Source organism: Antechinus flavipes, chromosome 3 (genome assembly GCF_016432865.1).
Source record: "Antechinus flavipes isolate AdamAnt ecotype Samford, QLD, Australia chromosome 3, AdamAnt_v2, whole genome shotgun sequence".
In the NCBI taxonomy this organism is placed as follows: domain Eukaryota; kingdom Metazoa; phylum Chordata; class Mammalia; order Dasyuromorphia; family Dasyuridae; genus Antechinus; species Antechinus flavipes.
The window spans coordinates 514,800,296-514,814,246 of NC_067400.1; the positions used below are offsets into that span (position 1 = coordinate 514,800,296).

The 13,951-nt window shown below is 41.1% G+C and overlaps 1 protein-coding gene across 1 annotated transcript in view; it reads right to left on the reverse strand.

The window, feature by feature from the left end:
- Window positions 1-13,951, reverse strand: part of PCSK7 (proprotein convertase subtilisin/kexin type 7) — a 29,505-nt gene that overhangs the window by 6,489 nt on the left and 9,065 nt on the right. The window contains exons 6-12 of the mRNA XM_051987040.1: window positions 13,731-13,821; window positions 12,324-12,378; window positions 11,785-11,923; window positions 8,242-8,342; window positions 4,611-4,778; window positions 3,857-3,964; window positions 3,123-3,225 (exon numbers count right to left, since the gene is read on the reverse strand). Coding sequence (XP_051843000.1) covers window positions 3,123-3,225; window positions 3,857-3,964; window positions 4,611-4,778; window positions 8,242-8,342; window positions 11,785-11,923; window positions 12,324-12,378; window positions 13,731-13,821 — 765 coding nt within the window. The remainder of the gene's footprint in view (window positions 1-3,122; window positions 3,226-3,856; window positions 3,965-4,610; window positions 4,779-8,241; window positions 8,343-11,784; window positions 11,924-12,323; window positions 12,379-13,730; window positions 13,822-13,951) is intronic.

The following is a 13,951-nucleotide window of genomic DNA, read 5'->3' on the forward strand; positions in this document are numbered from 1 at the left end:
CAATATGAGTGGAAGACAGAAACAACAGCTACTATATGAGTTTAGATATGATGAGCAAAGGAGAACCATGATGCAAAAAGTTATCATGTTTGAGCAAGATTACTACAGCAGAGATATAATGAATGAATGAATTAAAGAAAGAACAGTTAGGAGCAGCTAGAAAATACAGTGAATAGAACAGTAACCCTGAAGTCAGGAGGACCAGAGTTCAAATCTAGCTTCAGACAATTAACATTTATTAGCTGTGTGACCCTAGGTAAGTCATTTAACCTCAAATGCCTTGCCAAAAAAAAAGAAAAGAAAAAAAGAGAGGAAAAAAAAGAACTGTTTCAGGGAGATCAGATAAAGTTACTACATCAGATAAAACAATGGAAAGGATGGGAAGAATGGCAATGTCTTGGAGAGAAATAGAGAAAGCCAGACAGGAAAGATGGGGAGATGAGAACTAGTTCAGGTGCAGCTGCGTCACCCAAGTGAAGCTGGACAAGATGGTAGAGAGTAGAAACAAAAAAGGAAAATTCCATCGAGATTGGGTTGGAAACCTGAAGTTAACAGGATTTAGGGCCATGTCATGTTAGACAGATTGTAGGGATATCAGGAGCAGGTTGTATTAAAAAATAAAGTAAAGTGCATGTGGAAAATTTTCCCCCTCCCCATTCCCTCACAACCTCCAGTTAGCAGAAGGGGCCAGCCCCAGATTCTGGTTCTTAATATTTCCCTTTTATCTCAAGAATTCAATTCTCTCTATTCCCAATAATAGGACTAAATGTAGCCTCTTCTTCCAGAAAATGAATCATCCAGACTCAGGGGAAAGTAGATTGGCCCTTGAGCCGCCCTGAGAGAAACAGAAGACTGGGAGCCAACAGAATCACAAAGATCCTAAGGAGTTCCTGGTCAGGGTGACAAAAAACAAGATGAAACTCCTCTAACCTTCCTTCCAGCTCTAGACAGGATCACAATAAAGCCAGATCCTATTCTTCCTTCTAGGGGTTTGCAAGTTGTTGGCTGGCTAGGTTCCTATTTGGAGGGAACTACAGGTAGTATCCAAGGGAAAGCATTCATTCAACAGGGAAGAGAGCCCAAAATTTAGATTCTTTGTTCTCCCAAAAGAGCTCTATGAGTCCCCTCCTCTCCTCTCATTTTCCTATTTAGAAATGATATTCCCTAATGATCCCTAGATCTAGAAGAATCTGGATAAATTTATAATTTAATTAATCCAAATAATAATTGGATAAATGGCATGGGGGAAGAGCTCTTGTTCACTGTGAATCATAAAACCTGAAAACTGGAAGAGATGTTAAGGCTCATCTATTTATTTCAACCCTTTCATGTTACAGATGAGGGGAATTAGGGTGAAAAGTTCAAAGATGCCTGAGCTCAAAGTCAAGGGGCTCCAATTGGTCAAATTCCCAGGAACATTCACTTCTCTGCCCTAAGCAGTTGCTTTCTAAACATTTCAAGTTAGGATTCCTTTTGTGAGAAATGAAATCAATCACACCCTTACTTTTTCTTCCATGTAGTGAAAAACAGAATACAAAGATGGCTAAGGGAGACATAAAGGCCCAGTTGCTTCCACGAAAAGCTTCTAAAATGGAGATTGACCTATTCTCACTTTTTAGTTCACTTCTGTTTTCCCCAAATCAATCCTATTCTGATCATATCTTTATCTTTCTCCTTTCTTATAAGCTCTGGCTGAGTTCTAAATTTTTTTGGCTCAGATTTGATTTCATTCTCTTAGGGAAACCCTAATGCAAATTTTCTTCAGCGATGCACATTTTTAACTTGCTGTTACAGAGAGTTGTCTAGAGTACAGAGAAGCCAAATGACTTGTCCAAAGTCCTACCAAAAGGATGTCACATACTTAAACCTTGAACCACCTGACTTTGAGACTGGCCCTCTATTTACTCTATCATGTGATCTCTGTTGAGTTGCATTAACAATCCTATAATAATTTTTCAAAAGCATTTCCCTCACAACAACCTTCTAAAGTAAGGTAAATATTATCATTTCCTTTTTACCAATGAAGAACTTGAGGCTGCAAGGTTAACTGACTTGCCAATGGTCATACAAACAGCAGTGTGTAGCAATCAGTACTGGAACTAAGGTCTGAAAGAATAACCCAACAGTCCTTTTCCATAGGAATTAGTGTCAGCTTTATCACTGTTTAAGGGCTGTATCTTCCTAGTCCCATTTCAGGCAGATGGATGGCATGGAGGATGAAGTGATGGGCTTTGGAAGCCTACCAGTAATATAATGCTGGGCAAGTAGTCACTTAACAACAGTCTGCCTGAAATGCCTCAACTGCAAAATGGGGATGGTCACAGCTTTTGTCACAGGCTTGTTTTGAAGATCAAATGAAATAATATTTGTAAAGCATTTCCCATAGTGCCTGACACATAGTAGGCAGCTTAATAACTATGTGCTCCCTTTCTTTTCTCCTATTTGGAAAATGCTCTTGCTTCTTATCTTGAGTACTCTGCCATTTACTACTTATACAGTCTTGGATAAATCCCTTAATCTGTGCACCTCTGTTTTCTCATATGTAAAATAAAGGACTCAGATGATATGAGCACCGAGGTCCCATACAGCTCCATATCTATGACATGATCCTCTCAGAGAGACCTTGCTAGCCTCCTCTATACCATTTCCCAATAAAAGAAAACTCAGTAGTTTTCCTAAGTCAAAGAAAAAAACAATGTCAAACAGAAAGCTTTTTCATTAATCTAACCTAAAGGATAGACCACAAATTAAGGAAAGGACAAACAACTCCTGACCTGGAAAGCCAAGGCAAAGGACCTTAGGGATTTCAAGGGAACTATCCCTAAATTCTGTCTAATCTTTTCCTGCCATAATCCCACCCCTCCTAGCAGCCTTTCCAATGGTCTGCTCAGTTATTCCCTTTCCACTAGTAGCAACTAAAGAGAAAGGTCTTGTTTAAGCAGCAAAGGGCCAGCCAACTCAGAAGCAGCAGCATGTCCTAAAATGGTCAAAGAAAACTGCACAGGTTTGGCTGGGTCTCAGCTGTCCCAATGGGGGAGGGGAAACTGGCTTAACTTCCACACCACCCGCCCCAAATTTCAAGCTCAAGATTAATATTAACCCTTTCTCTGCTGGTTACTTACCATTCCATAGGACTTCCAGGGAGTAGGGGGACACTGGGATTCTCTTGTTCTCTTTTAATATGGGACTTATGTATGAAGCTAAGTAAGGGACTGATGTCCAGATCTATTAAAGGAAAGCACAGAGAAAGCAGGGAATAAACACAGGTCAACAGACACTCTATTTAACATCACTGCCCTTTAGAATACAGTTCTCAAATACCTGAATTGGTATTTAGAAGGGTCTCTGCTTTTTTCCTTTTGCTACACTTCCTCTTATATCCTTCACAAATTGTCAAGGGTGTTTACATTGACATCCTAAAACACTCCATATGACTGAGGGTTAATGAATAGGAGATGAAAGTTAGGTACTGGATCAAAGATGAGAAACAGATCACACTGAAATTGAGGAAGCTTTTGATAAGAGTACTGCTATTGCTAGCTTAGGGGATCTAGAATTAGACTTGGGACTTAGTTTTTCTATCTGTAAAATGGACTATACTGGGTTGAATGTTTGTGAGTATCTAAATTCACATAAGGACTAATAAATGGATAAGACTATCCTCTCCTTCACTTTTCATTACCCCTGTAATTCTTTTTTATTTTCATCATGATAAAACATTTAGGGTATATTTCTCTAATGTATTTTTAGGGTTTTTCTTATGGTTCATATCTGTAGGTATATACAAAGAGAACCTATGGGTCTACCCTATTTCCTCTTTTTTGGCTTTTCTGGACTTAGGAGATCTCTTGCTCACCTTGGCAGCATTGACAAGCCTCCAAGCATTGAGCAAACCGAAGCCATGCTGGTGACTGTGGCTGAAGCCAGCATCATTGGTGTTCCAGTCTGCACGGCGATCTTCGTACTGAAAAGAATCCAGACCTAGTGAGAACCTGGACTTTTGAATGGAAACTGAGGAATTTAACTCTCTCTGTAACACAGCCATCATCATCCAGCCCTCTCACGAGGTCATAAAAAATGGACTTTCTAGAAAGGGAGTTTAGGACAAATTTTTTTGGAACAAGAATATACAGGTACCACAGGCAAGGAATCTAGCCTTGTCTGGCCAATCAGGGACAGACATGGATGAATTTTTGACTCAGAGAGGAAGACTGGATTTCTCATACCTACTCTAGATCTAAAACACATCCTAACTAGTATCATTTGCATGCCTCTAAGAAATGAGCAGTCAAGACCAATCCCCTTATTTACCTAAATGACAGAGGAGGAATCTGAAGTCGAGAAAGGAGTCCTAAACTTGTGCTAAGTCACACAGCAAGTAAATGGCAGAATCAGAATTTGGATCCAATTTTCCTGACTCCAAATGTGGTGTTTTTTTCCTGCTCTATTCTGCTATATGATAAAGGCACTAAATCCTAGACATAACTTGGAACCTGTGGCTACCTGGCAACCATTGGTGCTGAGAACAAAAGGATACCAGAAACCAGTCTCTGTAGCCATTTAACTCTAAGCTAGGTTGGCATTTTTTTGCCTATGCACCAGTGTCTTACCCGGGTAGCTGTGAAGACAATGATGTGCTGAACATCACGCCAGGTGAGGCATGGCCTCACCTGCAGCATCAAGGCAATCATGCCAGCCGCCAAGGGGGCTGCTGCGGAGGTCCCCGTATGCCCTTCAGTGCAGCCTGTGCCCTTTTGCAGGTCCCAGTCAGTAGTCACCTAGGAAAGAATCAGAGGAAGGAAAAGAGGCAATGATTGGAGTTAATCTCAAGCCTCAATGGGGAAGAGGTAATAGGGATATGACCAGCTCTATGGGTTGGACTTAAGAGCCCAGCCTTCTCTAATCAGGAGTTTCTCAGCTAGAAGAACATCTACATTTCTCTAGCAACTCAGTGAAAACTGATGTCTTTAACCCCCAAATGAGATCATATTTGTAAAAAAGAACTTAGCATGTGTGCCAGGCATCATACATGCTTTTTATACCCTGCTCCCCCAACAAACAAAATAGAGGAAATGTCCATGGGAACTTAGCTGGAGCAAGGACAACAATGACAGCACCTCAAAAACAAAAAACCAAAAACATCTTGGCAGCCCAGCTGTGGGGACTAGTGTGACAGTGGGAACAAAGAGAGTTTGTTCTGAGGGAGCAAGAATTGCCTCCTTCCTGGCTGGTTGAGCTTAGCCTGAGGCTGGGGTCTTCCCACTCCTAGGAAGCCAAGGGGCCTCATAGAAGTACTCTGATAAGGTGCTTAGGGCCTTAATGATTCTGTTATCCAAGGGATGTCATCTTTCCCTACTAAGGCTGGCAACGTGGAAGCAAGAAAAGCAATTGGAGTTGAAAGAATTGTTTAGTGTATTGGTCAACCTGCCATCTAAGGGAGAGGATTGGGGGGAGGAGGGGAAAAATTGGAACAAAAGGTTTGGCAATTGTCAATGCTGTAAAATTACCCATGCACATAACTTGTAAACAAAAAGATATAATATTTAAAAAAAGAAAGAAAGAAAGAATTGTTTAAAGTCACCTATCCTGGAATCAAATCTCAGCTGTTTTTTTTTGTTTTTGTTTTTTTTTTAAACTCTGAAGAATCTGTGTTCTCAGGCCTTGCTGGATGCTACCTCAGTTTTCCTGGCTACCTGGCAGGGAGGTGGGAGTAGACCAGTTGGGTGACTGGATCTTAAATTTCATGATGCTCATGCCAGGATTTTTCCCTCTTTCAGGTTTTCCTTTCGGTCAGACACCATAACACTGACCCCTGCCAACAACTACCCCCTGTCCTTTGTACTTTCTGCCTCTCTTCCAGCTGTTATAAGAGCTACCAACAGCTTTGAACTGTACTAAAACACTGTATACTCCCAGAAGAGAAAGAAAAACTCCCCAAGTCACAGCCTTGATAAAACTGGGAAGCCCCATCCATGCCAGGAAGGAGATTAATTTCTTCCTCTTAAGGAAACAGTCTTTTAGTGACAGTCTGGATCTCTTAACTATTAAATCCATGAACTCTCCTGTGGCTGCTCCAGCAACTAAACAGCTCCCAGAGTAAGTGTAGGTAGGAGAAAGAAAGATCAAATAGTAGTTAAGAAACACAAAGGATATCCACCTCTATACCCAGACTGGTAGCTCTACTTTGATGCCTTATGCCACTAGATGGACACCAGTGATGAATTCAAACTGGCAGAGTTCCCAGGATAAGAAACCTTAACAGGATGGAAGCTCTCACTGAATGAACCTTCCTTTCATTTCTGGATAAATCAGGCAAAGAGGATTGGAAGTCAGAAGACAGAGTTTAAATCTCCCTATTGCCACTTGTTACCTCTCTGATCTTGAGAAAGTCACTTAACCCATTTGGACTTTCATATATAAAACGAGAGGAGGTAGATGAGAGGATCTCTAAGGTCCCTCCTTGCTTGAAATGCTCTGATCCTGAAGGCAGAGCAATTAGCGATGGGATGCTAAGTCTTAGGGGCATTCACAGCCAGGTCTGTGGAAGGTGGGTATTGTACTCTAGAGTGGGGGGTAACATGAAACAGAAATGCCAAATCCTATTTTGGAATGTTCTTAAGTAACAGAATGGCGCTGTGCTTATCTCCTTATCCTAAAGGAAAACAGGGATGAGTTTGGGGTAAAAGGAATGCTCTTGAGGCTGCTAATTTGGTTTGCCTTTGGTATAAAGCGTCTGGCTTGTTCAACAGAATGCTGCTTGGTGGCCTTATTTCATTTAATTCCCTTCCCTCCCTGGAGAGGTTCATTGGCACAGAACCCTGGAACATTGTGTTGGTCAGAAGTAATTTAGAAGTATAACAAAAAATAAAGTTTTGGAAAATGAATCTGATATGGAGACAAAGTAGTCCAGATCCTAGAGGCCTCAGGGACCACTGAGACAAGAGCACTGGAGAAACTGAACACTGTTTGGCTCTAACCCAGCCCTGAATGGAGACCCTTGGACCTCAACCTCCTCTTGTCCTTATAATGGGCAAAAGGAGCAGACAGAAAGTTCTAAAATTGTAGCTTTAGTCATGAGGTCCAATTTAAGCTTGCTAGGGCTGAACTAGAGCTCATTATGTTTTAGGAATGTTTGGAGGCCCCTGATAGATATTTGGGGCTTGGACACCATGGCTTAGGGAGACTCTACTCTTTTTTCCTCTGATCCCTGCTTATTATGGCTCCATTTGGAGGAGCATATTGAAATCTCTCTTGGGTTAACAACTAAAGATAAGATCATAGGATTATAGATTTCAAACTATACGTTAGCTCTAGTCTGTCTATAAATCAGGAGTTCTTAACCAAGGAAAATATTTTGATAACTATTTCAATATAACTAGTTTTCTTTGTACTCATACATTTTATTTTATTTTTAAGAAACATTATTTTGAGAGATCCAAAGAATTCAAAAGACTGCTAATGAGGCCTATGCATCAAAAAGTTAAGAACACCTGTTATAAAATACAGAAGATTCATTCAGTCAAAATTTCCAGCAGAAGGATGGTTAGATAACTGTTCAAATGAAAAATATGGAACACAGAACTCCTTTACAAGTTAATAGAATGGTCATTCATGTATGGACAGTTATTTTCAGTTGTGGAATCCTAATTTCAATATGGATATTGCAAAACGGAGCCATGTCCAAGAAGATGACAGAGTATGAGAACTGGAAATCTTAAGGTTATAATATTGTCAAAGCAACTGAGGATGTTCTGCTTGGAGAAAGGACTTAAGGAAAGATACATTAGTAATCTTCAAGTATTTGAATGATTATCAGATAGATAAGAAATCATACTTATTTTGTTTGGTCTCAGAAGGAATAATAAACGGAAGAAGAGGCAAAGATATAAGCTCAATCAATATGCATTCCCTGTAGGAGAAAATCTTGGGGTGAGAGGGGACGAGAGGGGTTTCCTATTCAGGTATAAATTAGACTGATGACCTTTGAGAGACTTTCTAATCCTAAAGTTCTGAGATTCACCTGAAATTTCCATCGTTCATGTACCAAAACAGAAGCATCAAAGAATTTCCAAACTTTGTTCCCCAAGAAAAAGTGGAGCCCAGAGATGATTTATCTATTAGGGAGAATAGCTGAGGGTAAGAATAGAGAAGGGAAAAAGACAAGAAAATGAAGGCACCTCGTTTAAGGAAAAAGCTAGACGAGAAGCAAAGCAGAGTAAAGACAGAAAGCTAGCTACTTACAATACTTCGAAGCAATTTGTCCCCACCACTGAAAGTGACAGCCAGCATAGAGGCACATTCCTCTGCATAGAACGGCATACGTCCCTCCTCATCTACGGCACCTGGGCCAAGTAGAGAAAAACAGGGAATTAAGATCAAAGGTTAACTCTGTGAGTATTATTTTTTAAAGCTATAAAGTCATCCATTGTGCTGCAGAGTATTATGCCTGAACTGAGTCAAGATAGTCCTCAACCCATGAACATGTGAGCACCAAAAAACCTTAGTTAGAATGGCAATCTCAGGCATCCTATTATGCCTGAAATCCAGTCTTATTAACTCAAGGGAATTGTCATTAACACAATAGGGCTTTCATAAAAAAAGTAGGTTAGTCATAAGCCAGTCATTCTCATGGCAGAAGACCTATAAAAAAATATTCTGAAATACAGATTTAGATAATAAGGGACTTGAGACAATGATTAAAAGAAATTTCTGATCACTAAGACTTCTACAGAGGTCCTGAAAGCTTATGGGAAGCACTCTCTTCACAAGATCATAGATCTAGAGGTAGGAAGGGACCTTAGTGCTCATTTAGTCTAATGTCTTCATTTTACAAATGAAGCCCAAAGAGGCTGTTACTTGGCCAATGTCATACAGTTAGGAAGTAGAATCTAGTATTCTATTTACCTCTTTGACTTCTTTCTTATTTATTTTGTGGTTTGATTTATCTAATTCTGAGAGTGCAAGGTTAAGATCTCCCACTATTATAGTTTTACTGTCTATTTCTTCTTGCAGCTCTCTTAGTTTCTCTTTTAAGAATTTAGATGCTACCCCACTCGGTGCATATATGTTTAATATAGATAGTGCTTCATTATCCATGCTACCCTTTAGCAAGATATAGTGCCCTTCCTTATCTCTTTTAATTAGATCAATTTTTGCTTTAGCTTGATCTGAGATCAGGATGGCTACCCCTGCTTTTTTGACTTCACCTGAAGCATAGTAGATTTTGCTCCAACCTTTTACCTTTAACCTGCATGTATCTCCCCGCTTCAGGTGTGTTTCCTGTAAACAACATATTGTAGGATTCTGGCTTTTAATCCATTCTGCTAATCGCTTCCTCTTTATGGGGGAGTTTACCCCGTTCACATTTATGATTAGAATGACCAATTCTGTATTGCTTGCCATCTTGTTAACCCCGGTTTATGCTTTTCTCCCTTCTTTCCCCTTTCCCCCCCTTCCCAGTATTAAGCTTGTGAGCACCACTTGCTTCTCACAGCCCTCCCTTTTTAGTATCCCTCCCCCCGCCTTAGAGTTCCTCCCCCTATCTTATCCCTTTCCCTCCCAGTTCCCGTATTCCCTTCCACTTAGCTTATTCCCTTCTCACTTTTCAATGAAGTGGGAGAAGTTTCACCATAGATTGAATATGTCTTAAGATTTTTCACTTAAAGCCAATTCTGAAGGCAGTAAGATACCCACTATATTCATCCCCCTCCCTTCTTTCTCTCAGATATAATAGGTTTCCTATGCCTCTTCATGAGATGTACTATCCCCACTTTACCCTTTTTCTGGTACAATGTCCTTTCCACATCAATTTCTAGAAGAAGGTATACATGTATTCTTTATACATCTATATAGTCAAAATATAGTTCCCAAGATTAATCTTTACCTTTTTAGATTTCTCTTGAGTTCTATATTTGTAGATCAAACTTTTTGTTAAGTTCTGGCTTTTTCATCAGAAATAGATGAAATTCGCTTACTTCGTTGAATGTCCATCTTCTTCCCTGGAAAAAGATGCTCATTCTTGCTGGGTAAGTTATTTTTGGTTGCATACCAAGTTCCTTAGCCTTTCGGAATATCATATTCCAGGCCCTTCGATCTTTTAATGTGGATGCTGCCAGATCCTGGGTGATCCTTATTGTGGCTCCTTGATACTTGAATTGGGTTTTTCTAGCCGCTTGCAATATTTTTTCCTTCATCTGAGAGTTCTGGCATTTGGCCACTATATTCCTTGGTGTTTTGATTTTAGGATCCCTTTCAGTGGGTGATCGATGAATCCTTTCAATGTTTATTTTTTCCTCTGTTCCTATGACTTCTGGGCAGTTCTCTTTGATAATTTCCTGGAAAATAGTCTCCAGGCTCTTTTTTTCATCATTCTTTTCTGGGAGTCCAATGATTCTCAGATTGTCTCTCCTGGATCTGTTTTCCAGGTCTGTTGTCTTCCCCAGAAGGTATTTCACATTTTTCTCCATTGTTTGATTTTTTTGGATTTGCTTGACTGATTCTTCTTGTCTCCTCGAGTCATTCAATTCCATTTGTTCGACCCTGATTTTCAGTGAAGTATTTTCTTCGCTCACTTTTTTAAGATCTTTTTCTAATTGTCCAATTGAGTTCTTTTGTTCTGTGGAATTTTTTTCCATTTCGCCAATTTTGTTTTTTAGAGAGCTATTTTCTGTTTCCAGTTCACCAATCCTATTTTTCAAGGATTTTACTTCTTTATCCACTCTCTCTTTAACTGACTTCTCCAGGCTCTTTTGCCAAGCCTCACTCTGCTTTTCCCATTTTTCTTCTAGCTCCCTTGTGAGAGCTTTTTTAATTACTTCTATGAGGTTCATCTGTGCTGAGGAACAGATGATCTCCTCCTTTGGGGATTCATCTGGGGATTGTCTGTTTTTAGTCTCCTCAGGATTTAGAGTCTGCTCTCTATCTGTATAGAAGCTGTCAAGGGTTAAAGTCCTCTTCAGCTTCTTGCTCATTCTGTCTAATAATCAGAGACAGACTAGCAAAGAAAAACAGAAAAAACTGGAGTCTTTCTTTGGGGGGGGGCTGGGTGTGTTATCGAGCTTCCTCTCCAGACTGCGGGGGGCAGCAGTGAGGCACTAGCAGGACTGTGTACGCGTGCGCTCTGAGATCCCAGAGCGTGCTGAGTCACTGTGGGGGGGGAAGGGGGGACGGCCAGGTCCCGAGAGACTCCAGCTGTTTGGGGTTGTATTCTTCAGCCCCGGTGTTTTTAGCTTCTCTGCTGGGCTGCTGACTTGCTGCCGGAGCAAAGCATCCAAACCTGTAGCGAAGCTCTCCCCGCAGAGACAGCTGCGATCACTCCCCACCTCCTCTCCAGTCTGCTCCCGTGCTCTCACTGCCGCTGCCCTCAGCCTGCGCCCGATCTAAAACCGTCCCAGCCCTCCAGTAAAGACAGACCTTTCTTGGCGAATCTCAAGGATGGCTTCTCTTGGTAACTATTTGTGGGTTTTTTTCAGTCAAGCATTAATTCAGAGACTTGTAATGAAGTGGATAGTGAGAGAAAGCGTGGAGCTTATGCAGCTGTGAGCCTCCTCTCCGCCATCTTAACCGGAAGTCGCCAGTGAAGATTCTGAACCGAGGCCCTCTGGCTCCAAGTCCAATGTTCATGTCATTGTACTGCAGTGTCATTCTTTGCAAAGATGGCAAGTGACACACCCGGAGACTTAACTATGAGGCACTGAAAACCTAAAAAGCCATCCCCACCCAAACCCCGCCCCCCTGAAATACAGAAAACTGCCCAGACACAGACACACAACATTCATGTGTTACCTATGGTAACTGTATAGATAGAGTTGGCGTATCCATCGTAGTTGCAGTTGTCATTGTGCTGGCCCCCATTGCCACTGGCTACCACAAAGATACTCCCGAAGCCTCGGCGACCAGCAATCACTCCATGTTGCAAGGCAGCCTAAGAAGAAGAAATGCTGGAGCTTCAGAATGAGAGGCTCTAAATGTTTTCCCTGAAAGATTTCTTACTTCCCAAGCTCAAAATTCAAAGAGGGCCTGGCAAACAAGTGTGACTAAAAAAAGTTAGGACTAAGAAGAGGAATTCTGTGGGTGTTCTTTGCTTATTTGCTGTTTTGTATGGGAAAAGCAATTAAGAATAAAAAAATCCCCCGACCATTTCCAACTCTCTTTGCTCTAAGCCCATTTCTCCTCAAAACCAGAACAAGGTTGTTTTTTCCCCTCATGAAAGGAATTCCCAGAGCAGAAGGTAAAAGTCTGGCCCTGATTCATGGTAGTAATGTTCTAGAACAATGAGAATGAGAATGATATTACCAAAGATTTGGACTTCAGCTCCTTGTTACCTTTCCAAGTTGGTGGGGGCCATCAACTGTCTTTCCATCATCATCTGGTCCCCAGCTGTTGAGAGACAGCAGTGAAAAGTTCCTTGTAGAGCTAGCCCTTAGCCCTCTCAGACCCAGTTGGCCATCCATTCTTTCAATTTTTTTGTCCCCTTCAGAGACTTTAGAACATTCGAACTATCTGAAAGGACAGGGATATTGGAAGACTCCCAGGCTTTTCCTGGGTTATCAAGATCAATGCCTTCTATTTTACAAATGGGGAAAAATGGTATATAAATAGTTAGTAAGATTTAAAGTTACTCAGTGTTAAACCCTTCAAATTTGGAGAACTTTAACCTTCCCTTAAAACAAATTACTTTCTTAGGCCTAGTATAGCGAAAAACAAATCTAGTCAGGCCTGATAAAGAAGAATAATGAAAGTAGGATATAGGAGAACATAGCTATCCCTCTTGCCTGGGTAAATCCTAGCCTTTGGCCAGAAGGTAGAATTTTTGGGCATGGAAGCCCTGTGTATTGAGCAGGGGAGCTCTTTGTTCTTTTTTCAAAAGGAAATATATGAGGGGCAGCTAGTTGGTGTAGTGTATAGAGCATCAGCTTTGAAGTCAAGAGACTCTGAGTTCAAATCTGATCTCAGACACTTAACACTTCTTGGCTATGTGACCCTGAGCAAGTTACTTAACCCCAATTGCCTCTCAGCAAAAAGAAAAAAAAAAAGGAAATATATGTCGTTGATAATACTATCCTAATCCAATCTGGGTGACAAGTTCAACTGATCCCATAGGGATAGTCTAACTCTAGTTCCTTTTTGACAATCCCTGCTAATCTAAGGCAGAGAAAGTGAGTGTGAGTGAGAGTGTGAGTGAGTGTGTGTGTGTGTGTGTGTGTAAAAGGCAAGGATGTGGTATCAGGACTGCTTTTGTCCTGTGATTGGAGGGGAAAACGTTCTCTTTTCTGAGAATTCCTTAGATTAGTAGACTGGTTTATTAGAGTAGTCCATTAATCTAAGGATTGAGCTTGGATGGGGATTCATGTGATGATGGCTCAGGAGAATAGGAAAATGAATTGGTATGTTGTGGGAACAGCACTAGATTTAAACTGTGAAGGTCTGGGTTCTGGTTCCAGTTCTGCTGCTTACTAACTGTACCCACTTTGGGTCTGAGTCCCACTTCTGCCACTTTGTACTTGTGTGACCCTGGTTAACTCCCTTGAACCCACTGGGACTCAGTTTTTTCATGATCTTTATGGTTTCTTTGAGCTGCACAGTCTGAGTCCACCATGTACTTGTATTCCACAATGGATGAAATGTCATGAGACTCTTCTGGGAACTTGCCAGGCATAGCCCTGATGCACAAGTTTCTGCTCCAAGTCTTTCAATTCTTCCCACTGGAATGGAATGGATGATTCTCTTACCTGCAGCTGTAGATGTCATTGATCTGATAGTGCTTGTTGAAGGCCACTGCCTCCAGGCTGTCAGTTAAAGGTCCATCCAGCACTCGGATACCTAAGCATTGAGAAAACAGGAGGGGAAAAGAAAGAGATATCCCAATCTCACCTTAATGCAAGGCTCGGAGATTGAAATCTGTGGGGAAGAACCTTTGGTTAGAAGATGCAGACCAATATTCTCTTCCTAG